We start from the raw sequence: 18,856 nt of genomic DNA, 5'->3' as shown, positions 1-18,856 counted from the left end.
TGGGATGAAAAGATGGTGGGGAACTCAAAATGTCATTTAGATATTTTCCAGATCTAAATATTCCTTGTACCATAACTTTAACCTTTGAGGACAAAATTAGCCTTGGTGTGTGCATGAGGTGGGTGGGGCTTAGCCATCTGCAGTTGGTGCTTCATAATAGTCTCACCCTTATGGACATTTGCCCAAAAGGAATATACAGGTGAGACATAACAACCAAGTGTTATCAATGAGAGCCGTGATTTTCACAACAGCTCCATTAGTTTATCAGAGTTTATACCCTGTACTATGTGTGGCAGTAACACTCGAACAATAATGCAGTACCTAAGGATCAGCACGCCACCAAGTCTAATTCCTGGTCAATTTTGGACATGGTGATTGAGGCAATTCTGAATCACCAGGTAACCAGTTACAGCAACCAGGAGGAAAATTATGCTAATAAAGAAATTAATTTATTGAACTGTTTACATGAAGTTTTGCTGGATAAGGGTCATGCCTAAGGTGAAAACTAGGTCAAGGATATGGCCATCCTTTACATGTTGTAAAAGATTAAGAGACTCAGTTACACTAAGAAAATCACTTGCTGGGGCATTTATTGCGTCATCTACATGGAAATTCAAATCACCAACTGTAGTCTCTTGACAACCACAGCAGCAATAAAAATCAGAGACCCAAGATAAAAAGTTACTCTCTGATTTTGGTGGACGGTAAATGACAATACAACATCACAGCTGATATGAAGTACATTTGAAGCCTAAAAGCTGGTAATTTGTTTTTAATAGTAAAACCACAGCTAGGCCACCATCACAACTACTTGGCCTAGGGGAGTTAAAATAGCTCAAATTTGGGGGGGTGGACATAGCTCCAAAAGTTGACTATATTCTCCTTTTAGGAAAAATGAGAGTATGTTCAACGAGGTTTGGCATAAATCTTGAATAGGTGTGGCGTGCGTGTGGTTCCAATGATTCCCTCTGTCCTCAGCTCTACTCCGTCCAGTGTGGAGAAACACAACTTCTGCAACAATGTGACGAAAAACAAGAACAGCTCCATTCTGGCCAGGCCTTCTCCCAGGCACGCACGCTTTCCTGAGGAAAACAAACGTGGATGATTGGTTTTGGAGTTGGTTCAGTATCAAATCAAAATTCTCAGTTCAATGCCAGTCAACTTCACCTGCAGAGAAAGGCAAGAATGCACCCCTCCTAACAAACTTGCCATCAGCATCTAGGAAGTGTCCGGGGTTGAAGGTGTTTGGAGTCTCCCATTCAGTCTTGTCAAACAGCACAGAGGTCAGGTTGGCCATCAGAGTGGTTCCCTACACACAACACAGGAAAACACACACACCTCTGCAATGAGTCAGATAGCTTCAGTGGCTTAGGTGTACTTACAGCAAGCTGTGTCTGGAAACACAAAAGTTGATACACAGCTGCTTTTGGGAGCACTTTCCATTAAATACATAATAATAGCATACAGGGAGGAGAAACCAGCTGGTTGAATGCAGCTTGTTGACCCAGTCAAGTCAACAGAGATGTCTCATAGTCACATGGTCACTGCTGGAAAGATGACACAGGCAGTGTTGTTCATCAGGTTATGTGACTGCTCTGCCCATGCATGTATCTTAATAACCAATGACTGAACAATTGTTATATATGCCATTTGAAATGTTCCTCTGTCTATTTCAGGATCATTTTTGGAGTCACTTTAATCTTAAACCAAAAGCAATAATACAAAAAAACTGAATTTTGCACTAACAAAAATATATTTGGTATAAAGTAACCCTAAGTATGTTGATAGGTAAAATACTGGCAGCAGCAACACATACTGGCTGATGTTCTCCTGATGTTTGTGTTTCAAACAGTAGACCTTTTTCACAGCAGCCATTTTGACATGAAATAGCAGGTAAATTCAGGTGTTACTGATATTGATTAAGGTTCAGTTCCATTTAAATGTAGCAGGGCCTTTCCAGTGAGCCACCATGAACAACACCAACACCCTTGCTCTGTTAAACCTGAATGGAACGGAGTCTTCAGTAATACCTGGACATAAAAGATTACATGCTGTGTTTTTTTTGTTTGTTTGTTTTTTTTCCAGGAAATTTGGATGCATGAACAATCGCTGGGGTCTTGAGCATACCTTGGGTATGAAGTAACCTCCCAGTGTTGTGTCTCTGGTGGCAATCCTGAGTCCGTTGAGAGGGACAATGTTTCCCATCCTCTGAATCTCATGGATGACAGCGTCAGTGTAGGGCATGTTGGATCTGTCGGCCATAGTGGGCTGGCGGGTCTGTCCAATCACTCTGTCGATCTCTGCCTGGACTTTTTCTAGATAGTCAAAGAGAAGTTACACTTAAACATGAGAATATTATCAGTGAGTTTGTTTGGCTTATAAGGATTTAGCTGTGATTCACGACTAAAAAATTAATCAGGTTAAAGTGGAAAGATCTTTGTCAGAAAATGCTACTCAGACTAGTTCTCAGATCACCGTCTTCTGTGTGGAGCACGGCAACCGAATGATAATAGTCATAATGTTTTAATATCTGTGTCTCAGCAGTGTGTGTGCTTGCAGGGAGCTAGTGTCAGGCAGGGGACGTATAACTGAATGTATAATATCTCTATATGTATGTGAGAGCAATTTTGTGTTGTGGCCTTTATTAATAGAACTTGTTAATCCATGAGTGGTCACCACAGAGTAGTGAGAATTCCTTCAAGGATATAGCCCTGTTGAAATGCAGGGGAAGCACAAGTGTTACTAAAGACATTAATAATAGTTCCTTTCCGTTTCAGTGTACAAGAGCCTCTCCAGTGAGCCAGCATGCACAACACAAGGGCCCTGGGGCCACATTCACAAATGTGTTCTTGAGGTGAATGCTCTTATGGGCATTCATAGTTCATACCAGTGTCTGTAATTTTCCACCATATGAATTTCTCACGATAAGGGCTGAATTAATCATTGTTAATAAGGTTTAGCTTCCACAATGTTGAGACTAGGAGACTGAATTTAAATTTTTGTTTGTTAAAATAGGCCCGTTTGTCCATATTAACACTGTAGGAGAACACGGGTAGGAGAAAACTTGGTTTGCTATATTAGGTTGCAGAACAAATCCATTGCATCACATCACTAAATCCATCCAATATTTGGTTTACTGCGATAAGTAAATACATGAAAAGGTTTAAACATTTGTTTGTTGTTACTTGGCCAAAACCTATAGTGTAACTACAGTTTGCTGGCTTGTTTTCCATGAGTCTATGTGGGTATACACCAAATAAAATTTTATATTAAATGTTAATAATGCAATCTGAATGGTGTAAGAAAACCTATAAACACACTGAATTATATCCTAATTTTCCAAAATTGGAGCCTTACTTTTTCATTGTAGGAATTTTAAGATGGATGAAGGGTTTTTCTTGGGAAGAAAAATAAGAAATTTACATAAACATAAGGAGGATATCATTTTCCTTCTTTATTAAGAATAAAGCGAAGGGGAAAAACGACACTTGACAAGATGCTTTTCTCACAGTTTCATGAATTAGCTCTGTTAACCTATATGGAACGGACCCTTAATCAATGTCATCAGTAACACTTAGGTTTACCTGCTATAGTTGTCAATTGGCTGTGAACAAACTCTAAATTTGTTGCATGAGGAGTGCACCACCTTTGACCTTCAACTTGCCTTGTTTTCTCACATATTTTATGCTGTGTTATTCCCCCTCAGGCGTCATTAAAGTTTCATCTCCTCTGAAAACTCACCCTGGATGTGTGGGTACTTGATGAGATAGATGAGGCCCCACTGCAGTGTCTTGGATGTGGTTTCAGTGCCAGCCAGGAACAGATCCAGACAGCACAGAACCAGGTTACCGTCATAAAACCCCACCGCACGGTTCCCTTCGAGCTGCAAGAAACAATGCATGGAGACGAGAGTGGGCAAACATATTCACTTAATAATAGATGTGGTCATTACTGATTGGCTGAGTCACATTCCAAGCTGTAAAATACCACACAATCACACACCTGTGACCCTATAATAGTAAAATGTTAATGCGCTGGTCAAAATCCACCACTCCTACTATGAGCCATCAATCAATCAATCAAACAAACTTTATCCATATTGCACCTTTCAAACACATAAAATTGCAATTCAAAGTGCTTTACAAGCGGTTGACAAAACATAGGATGTTAAATTTGGGTTTAGAGACTAATGCACACCAAAATAACTAAAAAGCAAAAATGTTCTGTACCGACAATATAACTATTTTGCTTAACTATTTTTCTATTCGGCATAGAAGAACTACATTAAATCATGCATATTTACTTATTATTCAATGAAAATATAAGATTTACTGGAGTTTAAGTTAGATTAATCACCTCTAGGCCATGCAGTGATATTAGAACAAATAAGAGATGTAAGGCAAAATACGGACATGACAGGACAGACAGACATGGCGGGCCTCCTCCATACTTTCTCCTCCATGAGGAAGGTGTCAATGTAATCTCGTGGGTTGTTGGGGTCCAAGTCCACCTTGTGTCTCTCTATCTCTCCTCTGATGAAGGCCTCCAGTGATTTACAGAGGCTAAAAATGGCATTGTGAGGCCCTGGCAGGCTCTTCATCAGTCTGGGGAATGCATTGTACAGCTGCTTGGAGACAAAATGGGAATCCATTAGCAATGTAGCTGACAATTTTATTTATTTATTTATTTATTTTAAATAAGTTTTAGTTGACACAAGTCAAATGATTTCTTGCAGTGACACATCTGTACACATAATCTGCATTTAAAATGAATTGTTTTTGTCCCAACTAAAACTTACACACTGAAGATAGATATGAAATATACTCATATTAAATTCATTTCTTGTCAATTTCCTCATTGCACTGATTAATCTCTCCATGTGAGTGGACGTTTTTAAGTTTCTGGTGATTAATGATTCCACTACTGGGTGGAGGTGGATAGGTGACGCTCAAAACACAAGAAATAAGTTAATACAAAGAAAACGTAAAGATTGTTTCATCAAATCATTCAATATAATGATTAAACAACAGAAATATCAAACATATTTTAGATCCCTTGCACTTTGGTTACTTTCTGACCTTCGTATATACTGGGTACCCCTTGCCATTTTTGAATGCGCTATCATAAATTGCTGCTGGTTTTGACTGTGTCCATATTGAGCAGTGTCTGAGCTGATTTTGCGTCCCACCTGAGCCCATATGGAACCTTCCAGATGGACCATGTCAGTCAGATTCTTAAGCATGGTCTGGAAATTGTGGTCACTATAGTCGAACCGCCTCCCAAACACTATCTGACAGATGATGTTGGACACAGCATTGTTGAAGAGGTGCACTGGGTCAAATGGTTCACCTAAACAAGAAACAGAACCATCAGTAATAGTTGGCTAGGTTTTGTTTTGGTTCAATTTTGTCATGTTTTGCCCTCTTTTCTGTTCTTGTTGCTAACTTTTCTGTTTCTCCATCCCCTCCTGGAGATGACGGCTCTCCTCACAGATGCTCTGCTCCAAGGAGTTCTTCACCACACCAAAGGTACGTAAAGCAGTCATGGCAAAACGCCGCTGTCTCCGCCATACCTGCCCATTACTGAAGAAAAGCCCCGCTGGGACAGAGAGGGTTCAGAGATTAGGAGGCAGCCTGATTGCCTGAGCTCTGTGTGTGTGTGTGTGTAGTGTGATGTGAGGCCAGTCACTCTGATTCACCTGAGTTCCCTGAATAAAGCCTGGAAACCATCGGATTGTCAGGCCGATCCATGAAGTTCTCTGCCTGCGTCACTAAAGCCTCCTTCACCATCTTGTAGCCAGACACAAACACTGTTGTGTCTCTTCCCAGGCGCATGCAAAACACATTCCCATAGGCATCAGCTAGCTGTGTGCGCAGCAGAGAATAAATCCCTTGTTGTCCAGCATGTGACTCTGGTAAGATGCATGTCTCAGGACAATACTCTCAAAACAATGTGACTTGCAATCAGCAGTTTCTAAACATTGTTTTCTACTTTTTCAACTATTTTCTTCTTCTCTTTCTTTTTTCACATTTTGGTACTCTATGATATGGTGTTATGTTTTTAAAAAATAGGTTTATGTAGTAATCTCATATATGAAGCAGAAATAGTACTAATATATAGGGCAGTAATTTCTCATTATAAGTAATCCATAACTAAAAAATAATCTGCAGTGCTTGGTTTTATTGTTTTTCCTACTCTCATCATGTGTTTATTGAAATGCCTTGAAGCTGCTTACCTTGGTTAGGTAAATGTGAGGTTGTTTAATATCGATGCTGAACACATTTCCTAAAAGTGGAAGAGCCAGTGGTCCTGGAGGAAAGTTGGGTGGATTCCGCTTTTTAAGAAAGTAAACAAGCAGGAGAGTGGAAAAAATAAAAAGCAGTATTCCCTTGAGGTCAAGCCCCAGAAGCAGATCACAGAGCCACATCGTGAAGCAGAGCCGGAGCAAAGGAGAGCAAGGGACGGATAAATATCAAATGTTTGGGCCCTCACTTGCTGCGCCATCCAAAACCTAATTAGAGATGGGTGGTACTGTGGTGAGTCACAATGCATGTCGCCATGATGATAGAGATGCATAACAGAGGGAGAGAGAGAGAGTGAAAACATCCTTTATTGACCCAATAATCAAGTCATAGGCAGTTTCCTCTCAAATACATAGACAAGGAATAAGCTGAGGACAGACCAAAATATACCACTAACAAAAAAAAGGGCAAAAAATAAAAGCCTTAAGCCAATCTACTTTGCCTACCATCCCTGCAAAATGCAAAACTACTCTCACTTGAAAAAAACATGATCAAAAAGGAGATTAAAAGTACATTTAAAAGTACATTTGTCCTGCAGTATTGTCCCATTGACTTATAATGTGCTGTTTTTTCTCCCCTTCTCTTTTTCATTTCTGTCCTTGATATGGCAAGCAGCAAGAAACTGACTTTTTTTTTTTTTTAAGAGAAACTGTGTTTATGAGTGATTTACAAAGTCTTTCACAATTTGTGTTAAGTAAGTCAGTTGACTTTACTAAGTGCCACAGATTTGTTAGTTTTAACCTTGTTCTGAAAGAACTCAGTAGACATATTGCAAGGTACAATTCTTTGGATGTGGTCTTATAATTAGTACATTTGTCCATTTTATAGAGTGTGGGAATGGTACCATCGCTGGCATGGGAAAATCAAACAATAGACAAAGGTGAAGAAGGGTTAACAAGTGAAAAGGGTTAAATGAGACTTTTCATGGTTCAGCGAGCCTTGGCATAGACCTTGAAGGGTTTCGGTACGTGTGTAGTTCCAATTACTCCCTCAGTATCCAGCTCTACTCCATCCAGTGTGGAGAAAGTGAACTTCTGGAATAAACTGACAAAAAACAGGAACAGCTCCATCCTGGCTAGGCCTTCTCCAAGACACACACGTTTCCCTGAGGAAAAAAAACACACGTTCAAACATGCAGGGGAAAAACAGCTCTGGATCACAGCATAGTCTGGATTAAATCCAGACTATGTTGTGATCATTGTTGGGTCATGTTTGAGATTAGGCATAAAGTAGTTTACCTGCAGAGAAAGGCAAGAACGCCTCTCTCCTTACAAATTTGCCCTCAGCATCTAGAAAGTGTCTAGGGTTGAAGGTGTCTGGAGTCTCCCATTCATTCTTGTCAAACAGCACAGAGGTCAGCATGGGCATCAAGGCAGTACCCTAACATGAATCAAAGGTAAAAGTCAAACACTGACTGACTTCACCCACATTTTGTTTCATATTTTCACCACTGTCAAGAAACATGAACAACAGTTTTGACTTCTTGAATAACTGTGGTCTATGCATGGGTGCACCTTGGGTATGAAGTAACCTCCCAGTGTTGTGTCTTTGGCAGCCATCCTGAGTCCGTTGAGAGGGACAATGTTTCCCATCCTCTGAATCTCATGGATGACAGCGTCAGTGTAGGGCATGTTGGGTCTGTCGGCCATAGTGGGCTGGCGGGTCTGTCCAATCACTCTGTCGATCTCTGCCTGGACTTTTTCTAGATAGTCAAAGTGAAGTATTTAAGCTCACAATAAATTGGAAAAGAGTGCACATTTGAAGGGCTTTATTTTATATGTTGATATCCCTAGCAGGACGTATTTGTGTTTTTGAGTCCCTGTGGTCTTCTAAATATAGTTTTACAGCTCCTCACTCCTGCCTTTCTCCTGGAGCTCTGGCAGCACGGTTCATTTAGCCAATCAGAAGAGAGAATCAGCACCTCTCTGCTGATTGGCTGACTGTTTTCTGAGTGACATATGGTCGGGCCAATCACAAGCAAGTAATTGAAACCTACATTGCTCAACGGAGCTCTATGGTGCTCACCGGTAAACAGGAATTATCATCTTATGTATGATTGTCATGGCTACTGTTGACTGTGATGTTATACGACTGTACATGTTTGAGCCCGACTCCGATCCCGAACCACAGACATTGTGATGTGTCGGCATTGTGATGTGTCGGGTTGATGAAATAGTCAGCGCTGAAATGAGCCCAACAGACGAGCAAATTTGGACTAAAACCCTGCGGCACCTGTGAAACCAGGACCCTGAGTGTCATGGTTTACGACCGTACATGTTTGAGCCCGACTCCGATCCCACAGACGGCAGGAGACACCGAACCACCTCAAATCCATTTATTACAGGATGTTTCAGAATGGTAAATTATGTTTGTTAAATATGTTGTGAACTTGCTGCCCTGAGAGCGGAGCCAGACTGGCTAAGTTCGCTGGCTTGTGAGCTTGTTGGCCGGGGAGGTGGGCTGTGGGCGGAGTCACCGTCCTCATGACATCATCAATTAACGGAAGTGCAGTCCGCTCGTTTTACAGGGAGAGTTTCAAAAAACGGGCTGTGTGCACTTCTCCATTTATCACAGGTTTAATGCATGGGACAGTATTCATGTGGCCCCAAGACCTTCCCTATCACGCAAAAACAATGAAAATTGCATTTTTAATGCCATGGGGCCTTTAAGTATTTCACAGCAAGTTCTTTTCTTCAGGACACAATAGCATGCATGCATATTAAATCACTGAAGTAGGCAGACTTTTGTTCTAGTCTATGTATTTCTATTCCAAACAAAAGTATTATCTTTCCCTGCCTCCCTGCACAGATATTGCTGTTTTTTCCAGTTAACTGTGCCTGCTGGAGTGTTTTAATTATTTATTATGCAATGACAACGTAGTTCTTGCAGAAACACATGTGATGATGAAAGGGATCAAGGTGAAGTCCTGAAGGGTTTTTTCACTATTGTTATTAGCTTTAGTTCCCATTTACTGAGCACCACTTCAGAATGCCTCTGTGAAAGAAATATTTACTGTGTAGTTAGTGTGCCTCCCTGCCACAAGAATATGAGCTTTCAAAAAGCAAACAAAGCATACAGACTTTTTAAAAATATAAATTCAGCAATTTTTACGTATACATGTCCACAGTGAGCCCAGAATAGGACTGGGGATTTCACCTACCCTGAACATCAGGGTTCTTGATGAGGAAAGTCAAGGCCCAAAGCAAAGTGGTGGAGGTGGTCTCTGTTCCAGCCACAAACAGATCTAGAGAGCACAGAGCCAGATTGGCCTCACTGAAGCCCAGATTAGACTCTCCTTGGTGCTGCTCAGAAATGAAGCAGAGATACATAGTGGTGAGTGAATGGTGGCTTGACAGCCAGAAAATATGATTCAGCAGCCTATGTGCTATGTGGTAGCTCACATACATTGTGCATTTCCAGGATGAAAGTGTCAATGTAGTCCCGTGGATTATTGGGGTCCAGGTCCTTCTTGTGCCTCTGTATCTCCTGACTGATGAATCCCTCCAAGTATTTATAATAACTAAATATTTTGTTGTGAGGACCAGGCAAGTGTTTCATCACTCCAGGAAACGCCTCATACAACTATTAGAGGAAAATTGCCAGTGAGGTGACATTTTATGTACAATTCCATTAATGTTCTACTACCCTCTGAAGCTTCACACTATTTTCTGCTTACTAGACCCCATATGCTGCCCTCCAGCTGCATGGCTCCAGACAGGTACTTAAGCAGGATCTGGAAGTTATGGTCGCTGTAGTCAAATCGTCTCCCCATCACCAGCTGGCAAATGATGTTGGATACAGCATTGTTGAAGAGTCTTGCTGGATGGAAAGCTCCACCTGGAATAATGAAGTCCTCTATTCAAATATATTGCTTAGAAATATGTAATGATGTGGGAATCAAAGTTAATTCTTCTGTATACCTTTCTCTTTCTCCATCTCTTCCAGTAGATGGTGACACTCCTCACAAATAGACTGTTCCATAGAGCTTTTTCCCAGACCAAAGTTACGTAAGGTCGACAGGGCAAAACGCCGCTGTTTCTTCCATGTTTCGCCATTGCTTGTGAATAGACCAGCTATGGACAATGAAGATGTAATAAACAGTATAAGGGTTGTGATAACTCATTCCTGTACAATATGAGAAAGGAAGAGAGGGAGAAAGAGTTTCACCTGATGTCCCATTATATACCCTCTCAAACAATGGACTGTACGGCCGATCCACAAAGTTCTCTGCCTGTGTCACTATGGCCTCCTTCACCATCTTGTACCCACACACAAACACCATCTTATCTCTCCCAAAACGGATGCTGAACACATTCCCATAGGCCTTGGTTAGCTGTGGGCATTGCATGAAACATAAAAAATGCCAAATGGTTGAATACATTTGCACATCTCAAAGCTCCTTAACATTTTAGAGTTGGAAAAGAAAAGAGCCATTGAGGTCAAAGTATGAAAAAGTAGTTACGTTCTAAAGTTTTCCAGTGAATAGTGACTGGTGGGCATGGCATGAATTTCAGTTCACTGGGCAACTGAAATTCATGCCTATTCTTAAATTACAAGAGGCTACACAGGGTCATTACTTTGCTGACAGCAGCTTACAAATAACCCAGTTCAGAGGTACACTAGCAGTTGTAGGGCTGGGCAATGTGGACAAAATCAAATATCATGGTGTTTTTGACCAAATGCCTCAATGTTGATATTGTGATGATATTGTGGGGATGACTACTGGTGCTTTCACAAAATATTTACATAATTAGATTTTTGATAAATAATCATCAATAATGCTGATATAATAACTACATGGGTAAAAGCAAATAGGACAGCTGCAAAAGTCTGGTAAGTAAATATACATCACCTTAAAGGAATAAAGCTTTTAAAACTAGGAAAAGACAACACTTATGCTATATCACAACATCTCAATATAGAAAGTCCCAGACAATATCTAGTCTCATATGATGATATCAATATAATACTGATATATTACCCAGCCCTAAGTAATGGTGTAAATGGTGTTGACTTCATGCTGCATTTCTCTTCCAGATAAAATGTAAATGTTAATGTCAATTCTGAACAGCACGGCTTATTTTTCATATCAGAAAAAACTAAAAAGCAATTTGAAATGATGTTACATGTGAAATGAAATCATCTGGCGTTCTCATTGTCATTTGGGGTCGTGTTGACACCTCTGTGTTGAGGGCTTACCTTGGTAAAGGTGAAGTGAGGTCGTCCCAAGTCGACACTGAACAGGTGACCCACAAGGGGCAGAGCCAGGGGTCCGGGAGGGTAATTTTCAGCGTTCCTGTTTTTGAGGAAATTCGCTACCAAGAGAAAGAAAACAATAAACAGCAGTATTGCCTTGACGTCGAGGCTGAACAAAAGATCATACAGCCACATTGTAAAGTCGAGCAACACAGACAGCTGGTCAGTAGGCTATGGGAAATATCCCCGTCCTTTAGCTCTCGAAGCGCCTGTTTTCACTCTGTCTGTACCCACACTCCTATGGCTCGCAAACCCAGGGGCTGAAAAATAAAAAAAGCTAAAACACCCGAGTTCAAAGTTCGTTAAAAAAAAAAAAAAAAAAAAGCTCTTCGTTTTGCGCCTATAGACCACACCTCCCGATGCGATTGATAAGGAAGACTTTAATCTCTCATAGGACGCTCTGATGGAGAGTGGACGCAGGTAAACCGGGACAGGTGGTCCGACCTCATTTAATCATATGGAATAACTAGATCTCAACAACTGCAAACAAACAAACAAACAAAAAACAAAACACTGGTCTATTTGATCTTAGCTTTTGCAACATTAATGTCAGAGTGAGCCGTGTAAAATGTGCGGCGTGGTAGGTGAGGAATAAACGCACACTATGTTACACACCTCATGAGAGGAATGCCTCCCTCTGTTAAATTTCAATGACTCCAGAGACTGGTCATTTCCACTGAAATATACTTTATTTTGTAAGATTGAGGACAAGATACATGAATTGTTAAAAGACACGTTTAACACATCAACCTCAATTTGGTTCGGCAAGGGGAGTGAAGAGGCTGGTGCTTTGCAGAGCTACTTATCTTGGGACAATACAGATTGTGTTGGAAGAAGGGACTATGGTCTGGCTACAGGCTGGAATAAAGCCGCATGACATATTAATGGGGCTTATAACAAATTTGAAGTCTGTTCAGTTTTACACTGAAGATTACATGAGAAACTAACTCAAAATTGAATTTGCAGGAACTTATTGTAGTCTCCAGTACAATCCAAGGAACCTCACTGAGTGTGAGTAATGAATCCTAATCCTGAGGGAGGGTTTTATCAATCTGTATGAGTAATATTTTATATTTATTTTCACTTGAGACTTTGCATTCTAGGCTCCTGGTCCTATTCCAGCAACTGTTGAACACATTGTTTTTCTTTAAAAGTAGCTCAACTGGTCTACTGCAGTTGTATGTTTTAATAATAATAATTATATATATATGTATATAAACCATAAATGTTAGTCCCATTGTGTTCATTTATCTGTGTATGTAAATGAACAACCATGTATTCACTTGTAATTCCCTTTTTGCACAGTAGGTGGCATGTGGAGTAAAGGGAAGGTACCCACAGGTGAAGGAGTAAACAGAGTTGTGTTGTTTACCAGGACAGGTGAACAGTTTTTGACCCTTACGTGTAGCGTGCCATGGAGCCATTTGTTTATTTGCATGCAAGTTAATAATTTATATAAGTGCATGGACCTGATGATGTAAAATAAATGCACTTGAGTATGGCTGTACTGACATTGGAGAATGTGAATTATTTAACCGACCTGTTACACAAAGGTGACGCGTCAGAGAGGGAGAGAGAGTTGCAAAATGTGTTGCCCTTCCCACACTGCTGTCTGTTGATCTATCTATATTGTGACATTTCTTTGTCATTATTAATCAGAAAGAGTATGTGGCTTCTCCCCTTAACTGTTAAATACAGTAACAGTCAATTTACACTATACCAAACACAGTAATATGTAGAAGCACAGTGATTATGTACTGGATCGCGTGACATTAGGTGAAGATAGAAAAATGATTACAGTTGCTGTCTTCCAGAGTGGTTTGGTCACATTTGTACTGACCCAACTTTGTCCGGTTGTTTTCTCTTGCAGAACATTAGAAGGATTGGATGAAAAGGGTTAAATAAGACTTTGCATGGTTCAGCGAGCCTTGGCATAGACCTTGAAGGGGTGAGGTACATGTGTAGCTCCAATTACTCCCTCAGTATCCAGCTCTACTCCATCCAGTGTGGAGAAAGTGAACTTCTGGAATAAACTGACAAAAAACAGGAACAGCTCCATCCTGGCTAGGCCTTCTCCAAGACACACACGTTTCCCTGAGGAAAAAAACACACACATTCAAACAGGCAGGGGAAAAACAGTTCTGGATTACACCATAGTCTGGATTAAATCCAGACTATGTTGTGATCATTGTTGGGTCATGTTTGAGATTAGGGATAAAGAAGTTTACCTGCAGAGAAAGGCAAGAACGCCTCTCTCCTTACAAACTTGCCCTCAGCATCTAGGAAGTGTCCAGGGTTGAAGGTGTCTGGAGTCTCCCATTCATTCTTGTCAAACAGCACAGAGGTCAGCATGGGCATCAAGGCAGTACCCTGACATGAGTCAGAGGTAAAAGTCAAACATTGGCTGACTTCACCCACATTTTGTTCCATATTTTCACCACTGTCAAGAAACATGAACAAATCTGAGCCAGTTTTGACTTCTTGAATGACTGTGGTCTATGTATGTGTGCACCTTGGGTATGAAGTAACCTCCCAGTGTTGTGTCTTTGGCAGCCATCCTGAGTCCGTTGAGAGGGACAATGTTTCCCATCCTCTGGATCTCATGGATGACAGCGTCAGTGTAGGGCATGTTGGGTCTGTCGGCCATAGTGGGCTGGCGGGTCTGTCCAATCACTCTGTCGATCTCTGCCTGGACTTTTTCTAGATAGTCAAAGTGAAGTATTTAAGCTAACAATAAATTGGAAACAAAGTCGCAGGACAGCAACTTGACCCCATCCAGCACCTTTCCCTGCCTCCCTACTCAGGTCCCAGACAGCAGTACACTCCAGAATGGATCCACCCTCAAGTCGCCAGATTTGCGTAGCAGTCACACCGTTACACGCCTCTGCATCAGTTTTGCCCCAGACCTCCCATGTGGCAGATCCAAACCATATATCATATTACTGATCTGGGCCAAATCCAAATTCAAACCACATATCATAAGCATGGATTGCAGATCTGGGCCAGATACAGACCATATATCATGGCTTTATCCACTGTACTGGGCCAGGCCCGGTCAAAATCTGTTACAGAGCCGTTATCCAAATGTGTGCCGGTATTGGGCTGTTGTGAAGAAAGACACAGGCACAGATACAAATTGTGACCTATGTTTGGCCCTGATCCGGCACAGATATATTTTGCTGTTAGGGGTGTTGCTGTTTCCTCAGTCAAGTCTGCCTGCTGGAGTGTTTAATATGCATGTTCTTTCATTCACATGTGGTGTGTTGACAAAGCAGTTTGCTCCAAAACATGAGGGTCAATAAATGTGATTAAAGGGATCAAGGTGCTGTCCTAAACTTTATTATTATTAGATTTAATTGTATGCACCAAGCACCACTCCAGAGGTCCTTTGAGAAAGCAAGTTTCAAAGGATTAAAGCTACAGATACAGATACAAGGATTAAAGCTTTAGAAAACGCAATCAAAGCCTAAAATATAAATTAAGCGTATGATTAAGCAATTTTATTTGGTGAAGTATGTAAGCTCAGGTGAGCCCTGGGTATTTCACCTACCTTGAACATCAGGGTTCTTGATGAGGAAAGTCAAGGCCCACAACAAAGTGGTGGAGGTGGTCTCCGTTCCAGCCAGGAACAGATCTAGAGAGCACAGAGCCAGATTGGCCTCATTGAAGCCCAGATTAGACTCTCCTTGGTGCTGCTCAGAAATGAAGCAGAGATACAGAGTGGTGAATGAATAGTGGCTTGACAGGCAGAAGAGATGATTCTGCAGCCTATGTGCTATTCTACAGCCTATGTACTCTGTGGTTGCTCACATACATTCTGCATTTCCAGGATGAAAGTGTCAATGTAGTCTCGTGGATTATTGGGGTCCAGGTCCTTCTTGTGCCCCTGTACCTCCTGACTGATGAATCTCTCCAAGTATTTAAAATAACTGAACATTTTGTTGTGAGGACCAGGCAAGTGTTTCATCACTCCAGGAAACGCCTCATACAACTATTAGAGGAAAATTGCCAGTGAGGTGACATTTTATGTACATTTCCATTTGTGTTCTACTACCCTCTGACCCTTCACACTATTTTCTGCTTACTAGACCCCATATGCTGCCCTGCAGCTGCATGGCTCCAGACAGGTACTTAAGCATGATCTGGAAGTTATGGTCGCTGTAGTCAAACCGTGTCCCCATCACTAGCTGGCAAATGATGTTGGATACAGCGTTGTTGAAGAGTCTTGCTGGATTGAAAGCTCCACCTGGAATATTGAAGTCTTCTGGTCAAATATATTGCTTAGAAATATGTAATGAGGAGGGAATCAAAGTTAATTCTTCTGTATACCTTTCTCTTTCTCCATCTCTTCCAGTAGATGGTGACACTCCTCACAAATAGACCATTCCATAGAGCTTTTTCCCAGACCAAAGCTACGTAAGGTCGACAGGGCAAAACGCCGCTGTTTCTTCCATATTTCACCACTGCTCATGAATAGACCGGCTATGGACAATGAAGATGTAATAAACAGTATAAGGGTTGTGATAACTCATTTCTGTACATCATGAGAGAGGAAGAGAGGGAGAAAGAGTTTCACCTGATGTCCCATTATATACCCTCTCAAACAATGGACTGTACGGCCGATCCACAAAGTTCTCTGCCTGTGTCACTATGGCCTCCTTCACCATCTTGTACCCACACACAAACACCATCTCATCACTCCCAAAACGGATGCTGAACACATTCCCATAGGCCTCAGCTAGCTGTAGACATTACAAAAGAGAAGAGCAAACGTTAGTGAAACAGCAAGCATGGCGTCATGATGTTGGTGAGCAACAAAAATAAACTAAACAAAAACACAACATATTAACAAAATAACTGTTCCACAACAATATGGATTAACAGTTTGAAGCTAGAACCTTAAGTGCAGTGGCTAACAGTGGAATGTAGGATTGAATTTAAAAAAACTTAAGGCCCTGTACAAGTTAGCTCCAGCTTATATATTTCAGAATATCTGTGCCCCTATATCCCTGCACGGTCCCTCAGGTATTGTAACTAGGGGCTGCTGAGTATTCCTTGATGAAGGCATAAAATATAAAAGGCTCTTTAATTATTTTCATCTATAGTTATTGCTCAAGTGGTGATCAAATTTTTGGAAATATTACCTAGAATGCTACATAGTATTTTGTAGACACTGTTTTCTACAACCTAGCCATTTATTTAATGTACTTTGTTTAGTTTAGTCATTTGTATTCTAGCCAACTGCAAGTCCCCCTTTTGTGTGATGTAGTTTGGTCAGGTTCTGCTCTGTTCATTTCAGGTTCAGTTGTGATTTGCTTAAGTTGAGTTGTGTTTTATTTACAAATGTTATGGGTCCAGAAGATTTATTGAGTATCCTTGCTTTGAGTACTGTATGTTGCCCTCATTTGTCTAACAAAACCACGTGCCTGCTTTCTTGGTCCCTCTCAGCTTGCTTACTTATATTTTTCTTCTGATATGAAATAATAAATAAATAATAAAATAATAAAATAATTTTCTGTTATTTTGGTTAATGACCTTTAAACCATGCCATAGGCATATATATTCTACTGAGGCTGCATGCTCACCTTGTCTCACATCTTCAGTATCTGATGAGGGACTTGGAGCTTGCCCTCTGTGCATCAGGGTCATGCATAACTACTGTATAACGACCTTTGTGCTTGGTCTAAAGTTGACGGATAACCTCATGTAGTAAAAGTGACTTGAATGTTAGGAATTCATCATCTGCTGACCTCAAATCTCAGCCACACCCTTCTTTTCTTCTCCCCTCATCACTTCTGCCTGAACAACTTAACTTAGTACTTAGTACTGCATAACTCTTTCTTTATCTTTCTATTATATAAGTTATTTCTTAAAGGAAAGAGGTTCCCCTGTGAGAACCTGAGCACTGTCAGTTCCAACAGCCCCCTTCTATGTGATGCCCCAGCCTCTATTTGGCTAACAAACCTACCTTGGTAAAAGAAATGTGAGGATGTTTATGGTCCAAATTGAAGAAGTTCCCCACAAAGGGCAGACCCGGCGGTCCTGGAGGATAGTTTGGAGGATTCCTGCTCCTGAGAAAAATGGCTATCAGGAAGAAGAAAATGGAAACCGGCAGTATCACCTCGAGGTCAAGTCCCAATGAAAAATTATAGAGCCACATGGCTAAGCTGGGCAAAACTAACAAGCAGTGTGGAAAATATCGCTGTTCCTATTTATTTATTTATTTATTTTATTATTTTGCTCTCAAAGAACCTGTGGGTTTGAATGGTTTTTCACCCACGGTAAATGCAATATTTTCAGGGTTCATACACCCAGTGTCTAATGATCCTTGTATAACAGAAAAAAGAAAGAAAAAATGATAAAGCAGCCTAGTTCAAAGTCTGTACAAAAGTGCCCAGAATAAATGTCACAGTCTTACATAACCCACTATAGGCCACACCTACGTATTGCATTTACAAACAAGATATCTCCATCATAGGACAGGTTAGGGTTAAGCAATTAATAAGGATAATCTTTAAAAACCTAAATAATTATTATGAATAACACAAAGCAAACATACAACATGTTGCGCATCAAACATTCTCAGCTCAGCAATGTGATGAAGCATGATCTGAAATGTAATTCAGAGCACATCTCAACATTAGACTACTATGACCGGAGACAGGAGTTAATGTTAATCAATGTCAGAGTAAAAGGTGGAAAAATAAACAGTGCAGAGGGCAGTAGCAATGACACGAGCCTAACTGGTGCATTGCAGTTTGTTTAGTCATTGCAAGAGATTGGAAATAGAAAAACAGCTTCAGAAAAACACAAAATATTATGTTTGAATTCTTAAGAGACTCGGGGAAACAGTGTGCTTAAACTCTCTAAAAGATCAGTTTTGTTCAAATGCTTCAAGCCACTTGTATTAGGCACTGTTTAAGGAAGCAAGACATCTTTGTCAAGCAAAAGTACTGTCAAGGCATTTCTGCTTTATTATAAAGAATAAAAAGTAAAGTGACAAGAGACAGGGGGGACAGGAAAAAGTGTAATATTGTGATTAACCTCACATGCTTCAAACAGACAGCAATGGTATAGTCTCAGTCTTAAAGTTCCCCAATGTCCACTACAGAGTTCTGTCGTGTAGTTAACTTTCAGAGAAATTACCCCTCTTAGTAAGCATATCCTTTGCTTCCATGCCCAAAAAATTTTATCACAAGCAATGAACAGGTTACCACTATAGATGTATTATAGAACGATTACCAGAGCTTGAACACAGAGAGTTCCCTACTTTCTCCACCAGGCATTGTGGGTACTGT

General features: G+C 40.7%; 3 protein-coding genes across 3 annotated transcripts; all 3 read right to left on the bottom strand.

The window, feature by feature from the left end:
* Positions 1-729: 729 nt before the first annotated feature.
* On the bottom strand, positions 730-6,427 carry LOC115357726 (cytochrome P450 2J2-like). The gene is made up of 9 exons (XM_030049372.1): positions 6,236-6,427; positions 5,699-5,864; positions 5,446-5,598; positions 5,189-5,349; positions 4,451-4,624; positions 3,742-3,883; positions 2,128-2,315; positions 1,168-1,309; positions 730-1,082 (listed from the first exon to the last, which is right to left on the bottom strand). The coding sequence occupies exons 1-9, from the start codon at positions 6,425-6,427 to the stop codon at positions 907-909; spliced, it is 1,494 nt and encodes a 497-aa protein (XP_029905232.1). The 3' UTR covers positions 730-906.
* A 424-nt stretch (positions 6,428-6,851) lies between these two features.
* On the bottom strand, positions 6,852-11,800 carry LOC115357724 (cytochrome P450 2J6-like). The gene is made up of 9 exons (XM_030049370.1): positions 11,502-11,800; positions 10,470-10,635; positions 10,223-10,375; positions 9,979-10,139; positions 9,708-9,884; positions 9,463-9,604; positions 7,817-8,004; positions 7,541-7,682; positions 6,852-7,407 (listed from the first exon to the last, which is right to left on the bottom strand). The coding sequence occupies exons 1-9, from the start codon at positions 11,691-11,693 to the stop codon at positions 7,232-7,234; spliced, it is 1,497 nt and encodes a 498-aa protein (XP_029905230.1). The 5' UTR covers positions 11,694-11,800; the 3' UTR covers positions 6,852-7,231.
* Positions 11,801-13,417: 1,617 nt separating this feature from the next.
* Positions 13,418-17,718, bottom strand: LOC115357727 (cytochrome P450 2J6-like). Its single transcript, XM_030049373.1, has 9 exons — positions 17,527-17,718; positions 16,135-16,300; positions 15,888-16,040; positions 15,644-15,804; positions 15,373-15,549; positions 15,109-15,250; positions 14,071-14,258; positions 13,787-13,928; positions 13,418-13,652 (listed from the first exon to the last, which is right to left on the bottom strand). The coding sequence occupies exons 1-9, from the start codon at positions 17,716-17,718 to the stop codon at positions 13,477-13,479; spliced, it is 1,497 nt and encodes a 498-aa protein (XP_029905233.1). The 3' UTR covers positions 13,418-13,476.
* Positions 17,719-18,856: the final 1,138 nt, after the last annotated feature.

This window comes from Myripristis murdjan, chromosome 4 (genome assembly GCF_902150065.1).
Source record: "Myripristis murdjan chromosome 4, fMyrMur1.1, whole genome shotgun sequence".
Taxonomy (NCBI): Eukaryota; Metazoa; Chordata; class Actinopteri; order Holocentriformes; family Holocentridae; genus Myripristis; species Myripristis murdjan.
This window is presented reverse-complemented; position numbering and strand designations above follow the sequence as displayed.

Bases quoted from the DNA above. Each gene is read 5' to 3' on its own strand.
- LOC115357726 (XM_030049372.1), bottom strand. From the start codon at position 6,427: ATGTGGCTCTGTGATCTGCTTCTGGGGCTTGACCTCAAGGGAATACTG. The intron at 5,865-6,235 runs GTAAGCAGCTTC...CTGCGCACACAG, and splicing joins CTCACATTTACCTAACCAAG to CTAGCTGATGCCTATGGGAA. The intron at 1,083-1,167 runs GTGAAGTTGACT...TGTTTTCCTCAG, and splicing joins ATTCTTGCCTTTCTCTGCAG to GAAAGCGTGCGTGCCTGGGA.
- LOC115357724 (XM_030049370.1), bottom strand. From the start codon at position 11,693: ATGTGGCTGTATGATCTTTTGTTCAGCCTCGACGTCAAGGCAATACTG. The intron at 9,605-9,707 runs GTATGTGAGCTA...ATTTCTGAGCAG, and splicing joins TCATCCTGGAAATGCACAAT to CACCAAGGAGAGTCTAATCT. The intron at 7,683-7,816 runs GTGCACCCATGC...GATTCATGTTAG, and splicing joins GAGGTTACTTCATACCCAAG to GGTACTGCCTTGATGCCCAT.
- LOC115357727 (XM_030049373.1), bottom strand. From the start codon at position 17,718: ATGTGGCTCTATAATTTTTCATTGGGACTTGACCTCGAGGTGATACTG. The intron at 16,041-16,134 runs GTGAAACTCTTT...CATTGTCCATAG, and splicing joins GGTATATAATGGGACATCAG to CCGGTCTATTCATGAGCAGT. The intron at 15,805-15,887 runs GTATACAGAAGA...TCAATATTCCAG, and splicing joins AGAGATGGAGAAAGAGAAAG to GTGGAGCTTTCAATCCAGCA.